The sequence below is a fragment of the Capra hircus genome, chromosome 18, assembly GCF_001704415.2.
Source record: "Capra hircus breed San Clemente chromosome 18, ASM170441v1, whole genome shotgun sequence".
NCBI lineage: Eukaryota > Metazoa > Chordata > Mammalia > Artiodactyla > Bovidae > Capra > Capra hircus.
The window spans coordinates 5,802,032-5,818,763 of record NC_030825.1 but is presented as its reverse complement, the minus strand read 5'-3'; the positions used below and the strand labels follow the sequence as shown (position 1 = coordinate 5,818,763).

Genomic DNA, 16,732 nt, shown 5'->3' with positions numbered 1-16,732 from the left:
TTTATCTCCCCTTATTAGGTGGTCTGGGCAGGAAAATTTCTCTCTGTTTTGCACCTGAGGAAGGTAAGACCTAGGTCATAAACTCGTTTGTACGTTGGGAGGCATTTTAAACAATTCTGATGCGTGAATCACAAGAGAGTCACTCTTTGATAGGATGACATTCCGCCTGGGAGTGAGTGACCGGGTATGTGTGGGCACATATTTAAGATCTGCAGGCATTCCTACATTCAACAGAGTTTAAGAGCTCCTGGCCTGTGTTATGCGTGTGTGCATACGTGCTAAGTCGCTTCAGTCATGTCTGACTCTTTGCAACCCCATGGACTGCAGCCCGCCAGGCTCCTCTGTCCGTGGGATTCTCCAGGCAAGAATACTGGAGTGGGTTGCCACGCCCTCCTCCAGGGGATCTTCCCGACCCAGGGATCGAACCTGCAGCTCTTATGTCTCCTGCATCGGCAGGCGGGTTCTTCACCACTAGGGCCACCTGGGAAGCCCTGCTGGCCTGTGGCGGTGCTTCTCAAGGGTTACCGGGCAGACAGACCACCCAGGGATCTACAGAAATTCTGAGTCAGCAGGTCTGGGGAGAGACCTGAGAGTCCACAATTCTAACCAGCGTGCTGGTGAGGCTTAAGCTGCTGGTCCATAGACCACACTTTTCTCAGCAGTGCCTGGGGATCAGGGAAATCCTGAACAAATGCAGAGAAGAGAGAGTACAGCTCATGTGGGGGGAAAGGCAGGGGTGTATTGTCTGAAATTTCATGTATAAAGACATATTGTGCCGTGAACTTGAAAGTGACGTTGTGATTGGATGGGCTTGTCCTGGTCTCCTCTTTCTTCCTGATTTAGCTCGTCTGTCTGTCCATGTTGGAGTAACCCTTCAGATTCCCCAGACCCTCACTTGAAGATAACCAAGAGTCACTCACTCCTCTCTCTCCCATCCTTGCTAGTTCTTTTTTTGAGCACTTACGAAGTCAAGATGGAATGTCTCTGTTTTTACTGTCTATACCATAAGCTCTTGGAGGGTGGGGCTGTTTTTAAATACACTACTGTGTCCAGTGTTGACTATGGTATCTGCCCTGTCCTAAGTGTGGAGAATCCCAGAATGTCTCATGACTCAGACCTTCAGTCCCAAACATCGAGATTAGCTGCCTAGAATAGAAGTTAACAGCACTGCCCCACCAAGTAGAGAATTCTAGGTACCAATACTAGCTTTCCTACTTACTGTCTTGGCCTCAGTTTTCTCACCTGTGAAATGGGGGTAAGAACAGTTGCAGCTGCTCATGGTGCAGATAAAAGGACACAGCCTGTGCCCAGTACTTAGGGCGACGCCTGCACACAGGAAGTTGCTGAAAATCTACAGGCGCAAAACAGGGGTGCAAGGAGTCCCTAATGTTTCTTTTGTGTTTGGCTTTTTAGTCAGGCCTCATAAGGACACACAAAAATGAATTCCTCATCTCGCCATTACCTCAACTCCTGGCCCAGGAACACAACTACAGCTCCCCCGCAGGCCACCATCCTCACGTGCTGTACAAAAGGACGGCGGAGGAGAAGGTCCGGCGTTGCCAAGGCTACCTGCGCTCCGGCCGGAACCCTGCGGGTCACCCCCCAAGTCACAGTCCCCACACCTCTTGGAGTCCAGAGAGAGAACAGCATCATGGAAGGTTGCAAACGCAGCATTTTTGTGGACGACGCAAGAAATGTATGTAAGGAAACCTTTTCTTGTTCTCTTCCTCTCTGGGCGCTCGACGGGCTTTCCCAAGCATCACTGGGTGTGCTGACTTTGCAGGATAAAACTGGGCTATGCTCAGCCCCCACTGAAGTTAATCTTGGAGATGAGCCAGAAATCACTCCTGTCAGACAAAAACTAGGTGATCCTTTTTTTTTTTTCAGTTAAACTGGAAAGATTTTTTTCCCCCTTTTTTAATATCTTTTTAATTGTATGTCCCAATATTATTATAGTTTCTGTATCTTTTCTGTATGAGAAAAGGACCTAGTCTTCCAAATGATGAGAGAGATCAGAGGTGAATGAATTCCCAGGTGTGGTTAGATATTCTTTTTGAAGATTTGAATCTTCCCTGGTGGCTCAGATGGTGAAGAATCTGCCTGCCATGCAAGACACACGGGTTCAATCCCTGGGTCGGGAAGATGCCCTGGAGAAGGGACTGGCAGCCCACTCCAGATGCTGTTCTCTTACCTGGAGAATTTCATGGACAGAGGAGCCTGGCGGGCTACAGTCCCTGGGGTTGCAGAGAGTCAGGCATGACCGAGCGACTAACTCAACAGCCTTCCCAGTTAACGAGAATATTGGCACCTGATCGGAGGTGGCGATGGAACATAGGGAGTCTTGGACTTGGCTTGTGACCTGGGCACAATCATCTGCATTTTCCATACCAGCAATGTCCAACAGAAATATAACATCAGCCCCATATGTAATTTTAAATTTTCTAATAGACACATTAAAAAATGCTTAAGTAGGTAAATTAGCATGAATGATATATTTTATTTAACCCAATATATACAAAGTATCATCTCAGTATGTCATCAATACAACCAATGAAGTACCAATTTAAATGATGTATTTTATATTCTTTTTCATATTAAATTTTAGAAATCTATTCATTTTACAGAGAACAATTCCAAATCAGGCAGGAAATTCTCACCAGAAATGCTTAATCTGTATCTAGATTTTATAAAACTTAAAGGTGAAAAGTAGATGTGCACAGTCAAGTTGTTCCATATGTAAAGTTTTTTCAATAGCTGAATCAAATACTGTCTTTTAAATATAAAATAAACAATAAAAATTAAACAAAATTTAAAATCCCATTCTTTCCATGGCACCAGCCACATTTCAGAGTCACAGGCTGCTCACGGCTCCTGAGACTATGTCGTTGGACAGGGCAGCTGGGTGGTACCCGGGAGCAGAGGAAGCGGGTGATCACTAGAGGTCGTGAAAGACAGTGTCTAGCACTTTAATTGGTTTCGGGGATTTGGTATTACTGAAATATCCTTTTTAAGGAACATCTATTTGGCATGAATTTGTAATACTAGTGGTATTAAGGATAGTGATGATATTCACAGAGGCAATGACACACACTTGATATGAAATATAGAAGCTAATCTTTAAAGCAACTTTATGATTAGATATTATACTCATTTCACAGATAAGGAAACTGAAACTCAGAGTCATGTATCAAAGTGGCCAGTTGAGGTTTTAAATCGAGCTCTAAGTGATTCGGTCATTTCATTTTTCTCTGTGGAGAGCTGACCTCGCTATAATGACTGTGCCAATTGTTACAGTATTACATGGATCTATAGTACATGCAGTCCTGAGCTTTCCCAGCCAGTAGCCCTTGAATCTGTCACTGTCCATTAACTAAAGGGATAGTGCCTAATCTAACAGGTGCTTTGAGGTCTCTGCTCAGACACTATGGCCAATATCCGTGCCTGCACCTAATCTATGACAAAGCATTTCATAGAATTTAAAAATATCACTTCTGACCATTCTGTTTCCACAGCACCTAAATTAATATTGGGTCAAAGAGTCCTATTGACCACTCATTTCGTACTCTATTAAAGTTTGTCTTGATGAAACAAGAACGTGGGCAGCATTCTACAGGATACATATTTGTAAGCTTCAGTTAGAAAATCATATACGAACTGTATATAGAAAAAAAGAAGGGGCAGCAGAGGATGAGATGGTTGGATAGCATCACCGACTCAATGGACATGACATTGAGCAAATTCCGGGAGATAGCGGAGGACAGGGAATCCCGGCCTGCTGTAGCCTATGGAGTTGCCGACAGTCAGACATGACTTAGCGACTGAACAAGAACAACAGCAATACAAAGTGTGATAATGAATTCAGAAGCAAAGGAAAATGTCTGTGTCTGCAGTTTCTAAGCAATAAAATAAAATGCGCGTTGTATGTTTGTAAAGATTCTTCCCACAATACTGATTTTTCTTGACCCACGCTTCCAGCTAGAATTGTAGCTGCTTTTCTTTGACTCTTTGGAGAGCACTTTTGAGTTGCTCAATCCATTTGCCTGTTCACCCATTGCACCTTCTACTGAAAGAGTCTCTCTTGACCACAGATTAGGTCCAAATCCCAGAACAGGTGCAGCGGCATCATCGGCCAGGAGACGAGTGAAGTGCTCCTTACGTGTCTCCCTCCTCCCCTGGTTTAGATGTCTGTCTGTCTCCCCCGCTGGTCTCTGCTGACGGCCCTTCCAAATGCTCTTCTGTTCCTTGCAGATGCCCCTAAGCCTCCCACAGAGGACACCTATCTCAGGTTCGATGAATATGGGAGCTCGGGACGGCCCAGAAGGTCAGCTGGCAAGTCACAGAAGGGCCTCAACGTGGAAACCCTTGTGGTGGCAGACAAGAAGATGGTGGAGAAGCACGGCAAGGCCAACGTCACCACGTACATTCTCACTGTCATGAACATGGTACGGCGACAGTCAGGACCCCAGCCTTCTGCCTCCCTGAGTCAGCTCAGAATCGTGGAATTCCCGTGCATGAGTTAAACAGCAGACGCAGCCACGTGACTGTACCGGAAAAAATTAAGTCGGAAGGAAATTGGCTTCCGACATAAATATATTTGGGCAAATCAATGCATACTTGCTCATAAATATGTCTTATTGATCTTCCCTTGCAGTTTTGGAAATTTAAAAAAAATTTTTTTTAAACTTTTCTCTGATTTCAATTCATTTCAACAGGTTTCCAGCCTCTTTAAAGATGGGACCATTGGAAGTGATATAAACATTGTCGTGGTGAGCCTCATTCTTCTGGAACAAGATCCTGTAGGTGCCACACTTCATTTCTTTTTTCTTCATTCATTCTGCCATTCAGGGTACACTTAGCAAACACCTGCTGTGTTGCCACCCCATGGAATTGTCATTAGAAATTCAACTTTGAAAATTTCAAATTACCCTCAAGGAAAGTACAATCCAATTGGGTTGTGTATTTAAATACTAAAACCTCACAAAATGATAATTTATATATAAACATACAATATATGTGTAGATATACAATGATATAAAATATGATTAAAAGTGCATATGTAATATGGCTACAACAAAGTAAAATGAATATAAAAAGTAGAATATAGACATTATAAAATATTATGCAGGCTTCACAAGGAAAGTACATTTGGTAAGAGATTTCAATGTTCGCTGGATTTGGCAAGTTGGAGATTCTGGGTAATTACAAAAGGATGTTTTGAAAATATGCTGAAAATAAGTCCTCCGAAAATTCAGATAAATAGCTTACTATCTCCCAGCACCACCTTAGGCACTACAGAAAATGAACAAGGGATATTTAACTGCCCTTGACTTAGCTACAGGGAGATGCAAGCAGAACAAGTGTTAACTTGTACAGCATCTCCTGCTTCGTGGTGTTTTGAATACAACTGTGTTTTCTGAGGTGGGAGTTACCAATCTGACTATTTTTAAGTCCCCTAAGGCTTTTTCCTCTTCATCTGTAAACCCAGTAATGAATGGACAAAGCAGAGAGTCAGAGGTGAGGCAAAAATGAATGTAACTGCCAGATCTCTAGTGCTCCAGAGGTTAACAATGTATCAAATTATTCTTAGAATTTTAGAAAAGAAGAAAAGATGTATGTTGTTTGGGAGATACTTCTAATTTACTACTTATACTGTTCCCAAGGACTCAAAGTCAGCAGCATCCTAATTCACTGATAATTAAGGGTTTTGTCTAAAAACTCTCAACTTGGCCCAAGTTAATAGTTCTTAGGAAAAATGTGATTAAAAAATTATTTTAAGAGTAGGTCCTTGCTTACCCTTTAGAATATTGTGATTATTTGTCTCTTCATCCATCCAGGGAGCTTTCAGTTTATTGATTGATGGGCTGTAACTGATGTGCTGAGCCCTTTCCTGGAAATTTTGACAGAGGAGTAAGCAAGCCATGATCAGTTCTGTCCTCATGATCAACTGAAGGACCCACTGAACTTTACCCCACTAAGTAATAATTATTTGTAAAAGCAGTAACAGTTCTATAAAGGTGGTACCAGTGTAAGACGGACAAAGGTGCTTCTAACTGATGCCAATTTATTTGTTATAGAAATACAACTGGTCACAAAGCACACTGCTGAAACTCTGTGGTTACTTCCAATATTGTGAACATTTACCTGCAACCGTTTTAAACACCAGTTACGTCCAACCTTAGCTCAGGTGTTTTCCCCTGTTGACCCTTCCCCCAGAAATGTGATGCTTCTGTGTTTGCCTGTACAAATGGAGTGATGCAATGTTCTCACATCTGTCACGCATCCACACTTTGATTTGTGCGGTTTTCCTGTAGGGAGGATTACTGATCAACCATCACGCAGACCAGTCTCTGAATAGCTTCTGTCAGTGGCAGTCTGCCCTCGTTGGAAAGAACGGCAAGAGGCATGACCATGCTATCTTACTCACGGGATTTGATATCTGTTCCTGGAAGAATGAACCGTGTGACACTCTAGGTATGATATGCACACGTGCTTCATGCACACCCATGTCAGCTAAAAACACAGGCTGGAAACTTTCTGTTGGGTGAGTGGCTCTTGGGATTCTTATTAAGGAGGTAATCTTTAAATTGTGGAGTATCCTCATTGTACCCTCTCTGAATATTGTTCTGTTTAACTGAACAGTGTGGAATGGGGACCCCTTTACTTTATTCCTGTTGTGTTTTTCTTTATTAAACTTTGTAATGATCCTGCAGGCATGAGATCAATTATCATTTAACTACGCAAGTTGTAGGTTATTCCCAAAGCATCTTGAGTGCAGAGCTGGATAGCTGAAAAGAGCCTGCCTAGTCTCTGTGGCATTCAACTGTGCCCCTAAGTAAGCATGCTTTTTTAAAAAAGTTATTTGAACTTTGAAGGACTCAGCTGAAAGTATCTTTAAAAAGAAACAAAATGTTAAGTTCTGCTCTTATCTATAAGAGAGAACAGAGAGCCATATACCTTTAGCATTTTTTCTGCAAGAAAAAAAAAATCATCTTTTAAACTAAAAGTGTGCACAGCATTTGGACATCAGAAATGATCAGGAGTGTTTCCTTTGGATTTGAAATTGCTCTCTCAACAGGGTTCGCCCCCATCAGTGGGATGTGCAGCAAGTACCGAAGCTGTACCATCAATGAGGACACAGGGCTTGGCCTGGCCTTCACCATCGCTCACGAGTCAGGGCACAAGTAAGTGACCCCTCGATGCACCGCTTTATATGAAAGCCAGTTGGGTGGTTCATTGGCTTTGCTCTAATGATTGTTATCGATCTGGGTGGAATAAATAGGACACATCTTATATAAGGTTTACAATAGCACTTGACTGTTTTTTCCATTTGTGGAAGTTGCTCAGTCGTGTCTGACTATTTGAGACCCCATGGACTGGAGCCCGTGGGCTCCTCAGTCCATGCAGTTCTCCAGGCCAGAATACTGGAGTGGGTAGCCGTTCCCTTCTCCTTGGGATCTTCCAAACCCAGGTCTCCCACATTGCAGGCAGGTTCTTTACTGTCTGAGCCACCAGGGAAGCCCATGAATACTGGAGTGGGTAGCCTATCTCTTCTCCAGGGGATCTTCCCAACCCAGGAATCGAATCAGGGTCTCCTGCAATGCAGGCAGTTTCTTCACCAGCTGAGCTACCAGGGAAGATCACACTTTACTGAAAGAAGGGCCCCAACAAGGGCCAGTCATTGTCAAGGCTCTTATTGAACAACATGTGATAGTTGTTGGATACTTGGTATTCCATTGTGTGTGTAAATGGAGGCTGTTGTTGTTCAGACTGTAAGTAACATGGCCTAATAGTTAAATTATGAAGGAGACAAATCATAAGATTTTGATAAAACTTTTGACATGTACCAAAGAAAATGTATATTATTTCTTTATAGGCTGTCAAATCAAACTTAGGAAATTAAAAAAAATTGAAGTTCAAAATCCAATTCAATTGGATTTCTTATATCTGGAAAACTATACTAAGGTGCTGGTTTAATGACCTTTTCCTCTTGGAGGAATGGCTTTGATCTCTCCCCACCTTATCCCCATTTCTGTGACTCTTACTCTTTCCTGTGGTGCTTTATACATAAATTTCCCTCTGCTTTTGACTTTCACAAATATATTTAGAAAGACTGTCTCCCAAACAAACCCCTTAGCTTCTTGGTTAGGTACAAAGAAGAACCGAATTGGGCAAAGTGGAGCTTGGGAAACGGCTTTCCCTGAGTGTATGCTGAGGTTAATAAATACCTATGTGTGGATCCATCACCTCTAATGCCGTGTATCAGCACGTGTATGTTGAATCTAGAAAGGTAGCATAGATCCTATTTTGTACAAAGCCGTAAGTGAGACATAGATGATGCAGAGAACAAATGTGTGGACACCCAGGGGGAAGAGGCAGTGGGATGAACTGGGAGACTGAATTGATGTATGCACACCGCTGTGGATAAAGCAGATAACTGGGGGACCTTCTGTAGCACAGGGCCCTCTACTCAGGGCTCCACGGTGACTAAAAGGGAAGGGAACCTGAAAAAGAGGGGGCATGTGTATACATATAGCTGATTCACTTTGCCATACAGTAAATACTAACACAGTATTGTGAAGCAACCAGTAAAAATTAATTTAAAAAAATTTTAAATCCCTGGGGCCCTCACTGATCAGCTCACAGTATACAGCCATCCTGCCGTTACTAACCTGATAAATTGAGAGGAATGATGGCAAAATGGGTGGTTTGTAGATGAGAGTCACAACAGAATCATTGTTGTTGTTGTTCAGTCATCTCCAACTCTTTGCCAACCCCATGGACTGCAGCACATCAGGCTTCCCTGCCCTTCACTAATCTCCTGGAGCTTACTCAAACTCACGTCCATTGAGTCGGTGATGCCATCCAACCGTCCCATCCTCTCTCAGCTGCTTCTCCTCGCGCCTTCAATCTTTCCCAGCACGAGGGTCTTTTCCAATGAGTAGGCTCTTCGCTTCAGGTAGCCAAAAGTATTGGAGTTTCAGCTTCAGCATCAATCCTTCCAATGAATATTCAGAGTTGATTTCCTTTAGGTAGGATGGACTGGTTGGATCTCCTTGCAGTCCAGGAGACTCCCAAGAGTCTTCTCCAGCATCACAGTTCAAAAGCATCACTTCTTCAGCACTCAGTCTTCGTTAACGGTCCAGCTCTCTTTTCTTGCAGTTTCAGTAACTCTGTCCCTCACTTGGGTTCCCTGATTCTCAGCACACCTTTCTCGTCCTCTGCTTACAGTTTGGAAAATGGGTTCCCGGAAGCCTTTCTGTTTGCTTTCTGTCCTAGTTTCGGCATGGTTCATGATGGAGAAGGCAACCCCTGCAGGAAAACGGAAGGCAGCATCATGTCGCCCACACTGACCGGAAGCAATGGTGTGTTCTCATGGTCTTCCTGCAGCCGGCAGTACCTCAAGAAATTCCTCAGGTAAGAAGACAGGCCAGGGCCAAGGGCACTACCCAGTTCGCAGGAGTGACCGTGAATGGTGCTCAGTAGACACGCAAGCAAGTACTTGGTGGGTTGATGGTGATGATGATGTTGTCGTGACTGTGGCTGAAAAAAATACATGGAAGGACTAATACGGTGTTACATGTTCTCCACATAATGCTGCCGTCAGTCCTCACATCAGTCCTATTATTCTCCTCGTTTTAGAGTTGAGGAAATTGAGTCTTAAGCTGGTTAATAGTGTTCCTGAAGGTTCTACAGCTGGTAAGTTGAGGACAAAAGACACCCTTAGATCTGTGATGCCTCCAAAATCTCTTCTTAGAACTGTCTGCTCTAAGACATCCAGAGGTTGCTGGGTATATTATCTTTTTATTGTGACTGATTATTTTAATCTAGTGAGTCAACTCAGTCAGAAGAGTATTCAGAGCACTAAAATAGAGTGTTTGTTTCACAATGAATGGAGCATTGTGGTGATTGGCTATTTTGTTTGAAATGGCCAGGAGCCAACTCGGTGTCCAAAAGACATCCAAAGGGCATGAAAGCTATGTAAAATTCCTCTGGTAACTCAGAACTCCTAGATTCATTTCATTAGTAAAATGGGAGTTAGCGAGTTAGGAATCTGTTTGGTTTGTATTAAATGATGAACACCAGCTTGAAACGCTTTGAAGTTTCCTTTGATTTTATTGAATATAATACATATTTAACCATTTGGACATTATGCGACACTAGAGGCATTAGACATGTATGTATGTATCTCATTTTTCATATGCGTGTAGATATACCTTGTTAATCTATGTTGATGCACAAGAACACTCAGGTTCTAAAGGCATCACCTCTTGACCAGGTATTAGGGAAACTAACCAAGTTTATTTGGGAATTGATATTCTTAATACTTTTTCTTTAACCTGTACCATTGCCTATTATTTGCAGATGTTTACAGATTTAGCCATACACACAGGCGAGGATGATTCAGTGGAAGGATGTCAAGCCAAATGATGCCCCAAAGGACAGTGAAATATTGACAAAGCTTTTGTTATGTGACTTTGTCACACAGGAGATTTTCTTACTAGTTTTCAATTTATGGTCTGGGGCCTAAAGTTACGTTTCCTATCTCATGTGAGAATGAAATCAGTAAATATGACAAATCAAGGTCAACTTAGTATAAATTGAAGTTCTTACTATAAATTGAATGTCACGAATATGATATAGTTAAATCGTTTTGGCTGATGATGACAATAAGAACAACAAAAGCTAACTTTGAATGTTTCCTGTGCTATGTTGAGCGTGTTACTTTGTCTTGCTTGATCTGTGAACAACTCTTACAGAAGTCAGATTATGTTAGTAATCAGATACGTAGGAGTTGGTCATATCAGCTTGGTTGACTAGGACCCCCATCTGTCTGACTCCAGTCGTGTGTAACCACCATGCTGTTTTATCTCTCACTGATACCCTAGTTTAATTATTTAAATAAGTGGAGATAAGGTGCATGAAAATCCATCCCATTTGGACTGTGTTTTTTTCCAACACATCCCAGTTCAGTATACCTCAGGGAGATTGTTCTGCTTTGTTCCCATTGTATCCTTTCTCCTGATTTCTTTCAAAAACCTTATTCATTTGTTGCTCATAAAGATTACTGGAGGTAAAATATATCTTCGACCACACCCCATTATCTGTTTAAAACAAACAAACATAGCATGACTTTCAACTTTGCGGAGACAGGTAATTGTCTCTAGTTTATTTAAATTATGACTTTAGTACTCACCACAGAGCAGGCACTCAGTAAACATTTGTTGAATATTGTTGAATGAGACTGTTGGGGAAGGTTGACGTTTCCCATCTCCTTGCAGGTCAAGTTTAACCAATCAGATAACCGTAACTTCCAGTCCCACGTAAACACTTTGTGGTCCTGTAAATTTCATTTTCTTAGACAGGACAGGACTCACTCTTAATTGTAAGCGTGTGCCTATTGCTTTGCCATGTTACATTTTCCTTTGCATGAATGCATTCAGAAGTATAGTGTTCTGTGTGGCAAGATCGCAGATAAACATGGTAACTAATAAGGATGTGTTCTTGCAGCACACCTCAGGCTGGGTGTCTGGTGGATGAGCCCAAGCAAACAGGACAGTATAAATATCCAGACAAACTACCAGGACAGATTTACGATGCTGACACACAGTGCAAGTGGCAATTTGGAGCCAAAGCCAAGTTATGCAGCCTCGGTTTTGTGAAGGTATGTTTGCTTGTGATTTCAAACTTGCTAAGATTCTATCGTGTGTCTGTGTACCTAACACAAGTATAAACATTTGGTTTGCTAAGGCCAAGGGTTAGAGTCTGGGTTACCTCTGAAATGTCATTTGTTTGGCGTGATAATCAAGTGGCAATTTTACTGTCTATGAATTATCCAGACTTATCCCCCATAGACCATGCCTGGCTTAAATACCGAATTCCTCCTCTGTAGACAACGATTTTATCACAAGTAGTAAATCTAGATACAATGGCTTTCACCTAATGCTCGAAACTAATTTTGTTCATTTTGTTGTGTTTCATACTCTTATTTTTTTAATTAATTAGTTTAATTGAAGGATAATTACTTTACAATTTTGTGATGGGTTTTACCATACATCAACATGAATCAGCCGCAGATATACATGTGTCCCCCTGTCCTGAACCCCTCCTCCCACCTCCCTCCCCACCCCATCCCTCTGGGTTGTCCCAGAGCACCAGCTTTGGGTGCCTTGCTGCACGCACAGAGCTTGCTCTGCTCATCTATTTTCCGCATGGTAATGTACATGTTTCAGTGTTATTCTCTTAAATCATCCTACCCTTGCCTTTAATGTAATTCATATAAGACCATCACCCTTTCAAAACGCATACATATACCTTTTACAGTAATATGAACACGATCTTTGGCAGCTAACCTCTTTTGGTATGTAAAAATTCAAGGTGTATCTTGAGTAATTTTAAGATTACTCAAGATTTTTGTGTGAAGTCTTTCTTTCAAGGAACACTTACCTGTTTTATAAATAAGTTTGTATTATTTTTTTTAGATTCTGCATATAAGCGATAGCATATTATATTTGTCTTTCTCTGGCTTGCTTCACTTAGAATGATAAACTTCCCAAGTGGTACAGTGTTAAAGAATCTGCCTACCAAATGCAGGAGACCCAAGAGACATGGGTTCGATCCCTGGGTCGGAAAGATCCCCTGGAGTAGGAAATGGCAATCCACTCTAGTATTCTTGCCTGGAGAATCCCCTTGGACAGAGGATCCTGGTGGGCTACAGTCCATGGGGTCACAAAGAGTCAGACACGACTGAGGGACTAAGCACAGCACAGTACACGTCTGTGTTGCTGCAGATGGCACTACTTCATCTTTTTATGGCCAAGTAATATTCCATTATGTGTACATACACTGCACCTACTTTATCTGTTCATCTTTGCTCCACTATGAAAGTGAAAGTCGCTCAGTCATGGCCGACTCTGCGTCCAGTCCATGGAATGCGCCTCTGTCCATGCAATTCCCCAGGTCAGAATGCTGGAGTGGGTAGCAGTTCCCTTCTCCAGGGGATCTTCCCAACCCAGGGACTGAACCCAGGTCTCCCGCATTACAGTCGGACCCTTTACCAGCTGAGCCACCAGGGAAGCCCAAGAATACTGGAGTGGGTCGCCTATCCCTTCTCCGGGGGCCCTTCCTGATCCAGGAATTGAATCAGGGTGTTAATCAACCATACACCAGTATAAAATTTAAAATTAAAAAAAGGAAGACATATCTTTCTATGAAAAAGATGCATGGGAAAAAGCAAAAGTCCAGGAGGTAGAAATGGGAGAAACATTCTTCTGATTGGTCAACAACCACGCCACTGACCATCTCAATGTCACTAAAAAGTAGAATCATTTTTAAGCTGGTTGCTTCCTAGTATCCAAAGAGAAATGTGGAAATCCTGGGTGTCTGGAGACCTGGAAATTATGGAGATTGGCAGCTGCTCTTCCCATCTCTGTGTCTCTTCCCTCCCCTCCTCTCTCCTCTCTCTTCCTTTTCCCTACCACCGTTCCCACCATGAGCAGCACCACCACCGCCCATCACCCTGTAGCAACTGCTAATCAAGCCTCTGCTCCACACATGGCGTTCTGCTTAGAGACATATTTCACTTTTCCTCAACCTTCACAAAAGCCTTTTGAAGGGAGAATCATCACCTGCTTTTTAACTGGGGCTCAGAGAATTCCATTTGCCCAAAGCCACACAACTTTTAGATGGTAGAGGTTAAACATCTCCTCACCCATACTGATGAGTATGGGTGCCTCCTCCTCATTAGGTAATTCCAGTGTTTCCTAAACTTCAGCATTAATGTTCAGTCCGTAAGAACTGCTTTTATTAGTTGTGCCGTATCTCTGTATGATGACTCACTTGTTGCTTTTTTATGAATCAACCCAGCTGAAAAAAAACAGAAGTCCAGTCCTAAGGAATAATAACCCCCAAATCACCGGTTTGATATGGGATTACGCGTGTTTCTAATGCAACGTAAGTGCATAGCTATTAGAAAAATGTATGCATACACCATCCACATTTTTCTGGTATATCCTCCATGGTGCCTGGATCTTAATTTGGCAAACACTAGTCTATCATGTGTATAAATTAACAAATTCACAATTACTTCTAACTAAGGTGAAGCTTTTGGCAGAAAAATGTAGCCATTCTTTTCTTGGAAAAAGCTTATCGGCTAACTTTGTCTCCTGTCATTCCATTCTTAAAGCTATTGCTAGCTTATTCCTTTGTGAAACATATATGCAGCGCTAAATATGCAGCAAACGCACAAATGGTAATGACTTTGATTTTCCTTAGAAATATACAGTGAACTTCTAAAATGACTATTGGGAACTCTGGTGGGCCAGTGGTTAGAGCTCTTCACTTTCACTGTCAAGGGTATGGATTCAATCCTTGACTGGGGAGCTAAGATCCTGAAAGCCACACTCTGCAGCCAAAATAATAATAATAATAATAACTGTCATTACTTGAGGATCATATATTCCACAAGCATTTGTCAGATGCCTGTGCAAAGTTTAAACAACTATCCTGAAGTTATAGATCTTTCTCTGGAACCAAACCATATTTTTGAAAGATAGCATCTCAGTGTGATGGTGTTTCCTAGGAAGTGGTGCAGAGGCACGTGGAAGTTCTAGACTAAAAGACTGCAGAAACTGAAGAAAGGCACAGATGTAGGGCTGTCTGGAGGGGTCGGAAGATCCGATATACAAATGTCAAATCATTGTGTTGTATGTGTGTTCAGTCGAGTCTGACTGTGACACCCTGGACTGTAGCCCGCAAGGCTCCTCTATCCATGGGATTCTCCAGGCAAGAATACTGGAGTGGGTTGCCATTTCCTTCTCCAGGGGATCTTCCCGACCCAGGGATCGAACCCACGTCTCTTGTGTCTTCTGCACTGGCAGGCGGGTTCCTTATCACCTGGGAATCCCATATGTCAGTTATTCTGTACTTGTTCAGTCACTGAGTCCTGTCCGACTCTTTGTGACCCCATGAACTGCAGCACGCCAGGCCTCCCTGTCCTTCACCATCTCCTGGAATTTGCTCAGACTCATGTCCATCGAGTTGGTGATGCCACCCAACCATCTCATCCTCTGTTGTCCCCTTTTCCTCCTGCCTTCAGTCTTTCCTACCATCAGGGTCTTTTCTGGTGAGTTAGCTCTTCGCATCAGGTGGCCAAAGTATTGGAGCTTCAGCTTCCGCATCAGTCCTTCTAATGAATATTCAGGATTTACTTCCCTTAGGATTTGACTGGTTGGATCTCCTTGCAGTCCAAGGGACTCTCAAGAGTCTTCTCCAACACCACAGTTCAAAAGCATCAATTCTTTGGTGCTCAGCTTTCTTTATAGTCCAACTCTCACATCCATACATGACTGCTGGAAAAACCATAGATTTGACTAGGCAGACCTTTGTTGGCAAAGTAATGTCTGCTTTTTAATATGCTGTCTGGGGTTGTCATAGCTTTTCTTCCAAGGAGCAAGCGTCTTTTAATTTCATGGCTGCAGTCACCATCTGCAGTGATTTGGGGACCCAAGAAAATAAAATCTGTCACTGTTTCCATTGTTTCCCCACCTATTTGCCATGAAGTGGTGTATCAGTTATACCCCCAAGTAAAAAATTATTTCAAAAAGAATTTGACATTGGGAGGAATAAAGAGAAACTTCCTAGTATCTAAATACAGCTACTTTGCAATCTATTAAATTTACTACATCACATTTCAACTTCTAGCAGCTCTCGCAGGAACTTAGATTCCAGCTGTATTGATGAGCTTGTAAGTTTCTCAGGCATTTCCTGGTTCCGTGTCCACAGGTCTTTGCATGCTTTCCATCCTGAAATGCTGCATGGCGATGAGGACAAGTATCTCTCATTTTTTTATTACTATTGTTAAAGATTCAGCTCAAATATTACCTCTGTTTTTCCCCCAAGGAAACTTAAACTCCTCTTTCCCTGAGCTCTATTTTCACCCTTTATGTCACGTTCATAGACTTGAGATGCTAATATTTTAACTCTCTGTGTATATCTCTTGCCTCAATAGGTAGCGTGTCTGCAATGCCTGCGATGTACTTGACATATTAACAGATACTCAGTAATTGCTTATTGGATTTACAGTGATAATCAAAGTCCACATATTTCTTGTGGCTGTTCCACATAGCATGTGGGATCTTAGTTCCCTGAACAGGGATCGAACCTGCGTCCTCTGTGTTGGGAGCACGAAATCTTAACCCTTGGACTACCAAGGAAGTCTGAGCAAAGCCCACGTATTGTTAGCACTCCCATTTTCAGAACATGGACGATTTTGCCTCCATCTCTTTCTCACCACTCCTCAAGGAAGCAGGAGTGGCCTCTTGGAGAAAGAGAGGAGCCAAAGATGACTCTGGGGCTTGGGGCTTGTGCAGCTAATAGGATGGGGGTGTCATAAGTGAGCTGCGGAAGGCTGAACGTGGAACAGATTTGGGGGGACAGCTGGGGAATTGTGTTTTGGTTGTATTAAATTTGAGATGCTTGATAAAGTTGGATTGGCAGAGACCTTTAATCTTTGGGCAGCTCATAGTTCCCTTAAAGGGGCATCTGATCATTAGAAACAGTAGGAGAAGGTGGGCACCCAGGGATCAGATGGAACAACGGACAGCGCTGAGACTCTTTCCTTAGAGGTCACATCAGGCAACACAAGGCCTTTGGGGTCTCCATGGTTATTTTTTTCCCTTAAATTATGACTTAAGTCTAAGGAATTATAGGTAAGGAAAAGTTAGATGAATAGGCT

The 16,732-nt window shown here is 42.5% G+C and overlaps 1 protein-coding gene across 1 annotated transcript in view; it reads left to right on the top strand.

Moving 5' to 3' along the window:
- The window catches only part of ADAMTS18 (ADAM metallopeptidase with thrombospondin type 1 motif 18), a 145,930-nt gene that overhangs the window by 66,558 nt on the left and 62,640 nt on the right, over positions 1-16,732 (top strand). Inside the window, exons 2-8 of the mRNA XM_018061740.1 lie at positions 1,414-1,700; positions 4,249-4,442; positions 4,713-4,796; positions 6,312-6,471; positions 7,076-7,181; positions 9,277-9,414; positions 11,509-11,662. Of these exons, the coding sequence (XP_017917229.1) occupies positions 1,439-1,700; positions 4,249-4,442; positions 4,713-4,796; positions 6,312-6,471; positions 7,076-7,181; positions 9,277-9,414; positions 11,509-11,662 (1,098 nt within the window). The 5' untranslated portion in view covers positions 1,414-1,438. The remainder of the gene's footprint in view (positions 1-1,413; positions 1,701-4,248; positions 4,443-4,712; positions 4,797-6,311; positions 6,472-7,075; positions 7,182-9,276; positions 9,415-11,508; positions 11,663-16,732) is intronic.